This window comes from Cryptomeria japonica, chromosome 2, assembly GCF_030272615.1.
Source record: "Cryptomeria japonica chromosome 2, Sugi_1.0, whole genome shotgun sequence".
Lineage (NCBI taxonomy): Eukaryota > Viridiplantae > Streptophyta > Pinopsida > Cupressales > Cupressaceae > Cryptomeria > Cryptomeria japonica.
In genome coordinates, this window is record NC_081406.1 from 143950483 (window position 1) to 143953459 (window position 2977).

The window sequence follows — 2977 nt, forward strand, 5'->3', positions numbered from 1 at the left end:
CATCTGTATCACTATCCAATTCCTCATCAAGAAAGTCAAGCTCATCTGCAACTGGCACTTCTATGTCTTGTGGAATGTGTTGTTGTGAAGAAGAAGTGGAGTCACTTGCTGATTTGTTCATGAGCAATTTCAAATTGCTGCGAACGTAGACAAGATCTCCCAACTTTCCAGACAACAATTTGTTCCTCTTCTTGGAATGGATGTGGTCAAAGCAACTCCAATTTCTCTCACGAGCTAATGAACTTGCTCCCTGACTCAGTATTCTAATGGCAAAGCGCTGAAATTCAGGAGTTTGTGCTCCATAGCTCATCCACCATCTATAACTAGGTACCGCATCTCATTTCATATCATATTCGGCTCCTGCTACTCCAAACAACCCTTCTGCTCTCTTGTATAGCCAACTTTGGTCTCTGATTAGACTTGCAATTGCTGGATCTAGTTCAAATTTGCTAATGGCTTCATAAAACCCTGCCATAATTTCAAAATCAGCTTGTCGATCAATATGAAATAGCTTAGGCTCCAAATAACAAGCTGCTGCATGTAAAGGTGTGTGCATCATTTTCCATCTAGAATCAACTGCTGCCCATATCTCCATGTACTCTGCATCTACATTATTTAGTGCTCTCTGAATAGCTTCCTTACAACGATCCATGCTTTCATAAAGCATGCCAAGGCAAGGTTTGTCACCATCAACCATGCGAAGCACATCAACAATTGGCTCACATATACTCAAAACCTTTGTTCCACTTTCCCAAAAACTGCTATTTAAAACAATTTGCTCTATGTTCTTGCCCTTGGCACTTTTCGAAAGCACTGAATTTTCCCACTCATTGGAACAAACAACAGATCTCAAAGCTGCTTTCTCTTCAACAACTCTCTTCAAAGTGATATAAAATGAAGCAAATCTTGTGTCACAAGGCCGCAACAACTCCCTAGATGCATGTTGCCTATAAAGACTCAATGTGAGACGATGATTTCTTATGAAGTTTGCAAGTGCTCTCCCTCTATGAATTGCTTCATATATCCATGGAAACTTAGCCAAATCATGAAGCAGCAAATCCAAACAATGTGTTGCACATGGACTCCAATATATTTGAGGGTATTTCTCAACAATCAGTTTTCCAGCTCCCACACAATTTGCTGCACTATCAGTGACCACTTGAACCACATTTTCCACCCCTACTTCAAGAATGGCTTCCTCTAATATTTGAAATATGTATTCAGAAGTTTTCTTGTGGTTCATGGTGTCAATCACTTTCAAGAATGCAACACCTTCAGGACAAGCCACCAAAACATTGATCAATGGCCTTTGACATATATCTGACCATCCATCACTCAATATGGTGCAACCTGTTACCTTCCAAGAGGCTTTGACCTCAGCTAGTTTCTCAGTCACTCTTTCTTTTGACCTCTCCAAAAGACTTGTCCTGAAAGCCTCAGAAGTGGGAGGTGTGTACCCTTTGCCAAACTCTGCAACTTTTTGAATTGCATTGTGAAAATGCGGATTTCTAGCTACATTGAACGGAATAGCACTTGTGTAAAACAAATCTGCTAGTGCATCATCCACCTGTTGTTTCTCTACTGGTTTCCAAAGACTCTTCAAAGTTCCACTCTCTTTGGATGTCCCTGTGGCCTTGGGTAGACTCGAAGAGGAAGACATAATAGATGTGGATCTAGACAGATCCTCTTCAATTCTCTGTTTCTTTTGTGCCACCTGCATCTTTCCTGCAATCGAAGAGGCTTGCTCTTTCTCTAAAATAGCTCTAATTTCTTTGGACACATTTGGACATGCAGTAACACCTCCACCTTAACCCCCTGAAATACCAAGCAAGTGGTCCTTTATCCTTGTTAAAGTTTCGGTATAAACTTTCGGGCACAAGTTACAATGAAGATAAGTACCATTGCGGGTCACATGTTTCCATCCCTCTGAAGTTGATTTGTTGGGAGCCATTACAATCTGTACAATTTAGAAGAAAAACGATTTTTAATATTTAAAACAAAGATTAAATTTTATTTAAAAACATTAAAACAAAATATACGTAAGATGTGAATTTTATCTCTAAAAATCAAAATAATTCAATAAGTTTAAAACTTTATTTAAATATAATATTTGTTATATTTAGCTCTAAAAAGCAAAATATATAATAAATCACTGTAATAAAATAACTTATATGTTTTAAAATATAATGGTGTCTTGAAATATTTATTATAATATGTTTAATATTTATAATAAAATCACTGTAGAAAAATCAGCTATGAATGGTAATAGAATTACTATTATAAAATCACAGTAATAAAATAAGCTATGAATGGTAATAAATTATAAAATTACTATTATAAAAATAGTAATAAAATAAAATCAATGTAGCATTATAATATAATATAAATTATAAAATTACTATTATAAAATCACCGTAATAAAATAAAATCAATGTAGCATTATAATATAATATATGAATAATATTTATTGACAACAATGATATTATTAAAATATATGACAACAGTGATAATAAAATATTAACTAGGAAATAAAATACAGTATAACTATGACTTTAGGGTGCCTACCTCAACCTGAACACGGGAGAAAATGCGAAGGCAGGGCAGGAGAAAATGCCAAGGCAAGAAATCCGATGGCAACCCGCGAAAATCCGACGGCAACGCTTGTTGCAAACACCCACAAAATCCGATGGCAACCCGTGAAAATCTGATGGCGACACCCACGACACCCGCGATACCCACAAAATTCCGATGCAAACCTAGTTGCAGTTGCAGTCACCTGTGACCCAGTAGAAGATACCCGCGACAAAGATTCGAGAATACCCGCAAGCCGAGTTGTTTGTTTAGAGGCGGATAGGAGCGATTTATAGAAAAAATCCGCCGAAAGTCTTTAAAAAAACCTAAACGCTTTTTAGAAACCCTAAGAAAACGCTTTTTAAATTTTCACTTTAATAAAAAAAAATGACGTCCATGAAAATCG

The 2977-nt window shown here is 36.5% G+C and overlaps 1 protein-coding gene across 1 annotated transcript; it reads right to left on the reverse strand.

Moving 5' to 3' along the window:
* Positions 1 to 337: 337 nt before the first annotated feature.
* LOC131859518 (uncharacterized) lies at positions 338 to 1720 on the reverse strand. Its single transcript, XM_059213368.1, has 2 exons — positions 1351 to 1720; positions 338 to 1179 (listed from the first exon to the last, which is right to left on the reverse strand). The coding sequence occupies exons 1-2, from the start codon at positions 1718 to 1720 to the stop codon at positions 338 to 340; spliced, it is 1212 nt and encodes a 403-aa protein (XP_059069351.1).
* Between the last annotated feature and the right edge of the window lie 1257 nt (positions 1721 to 2977).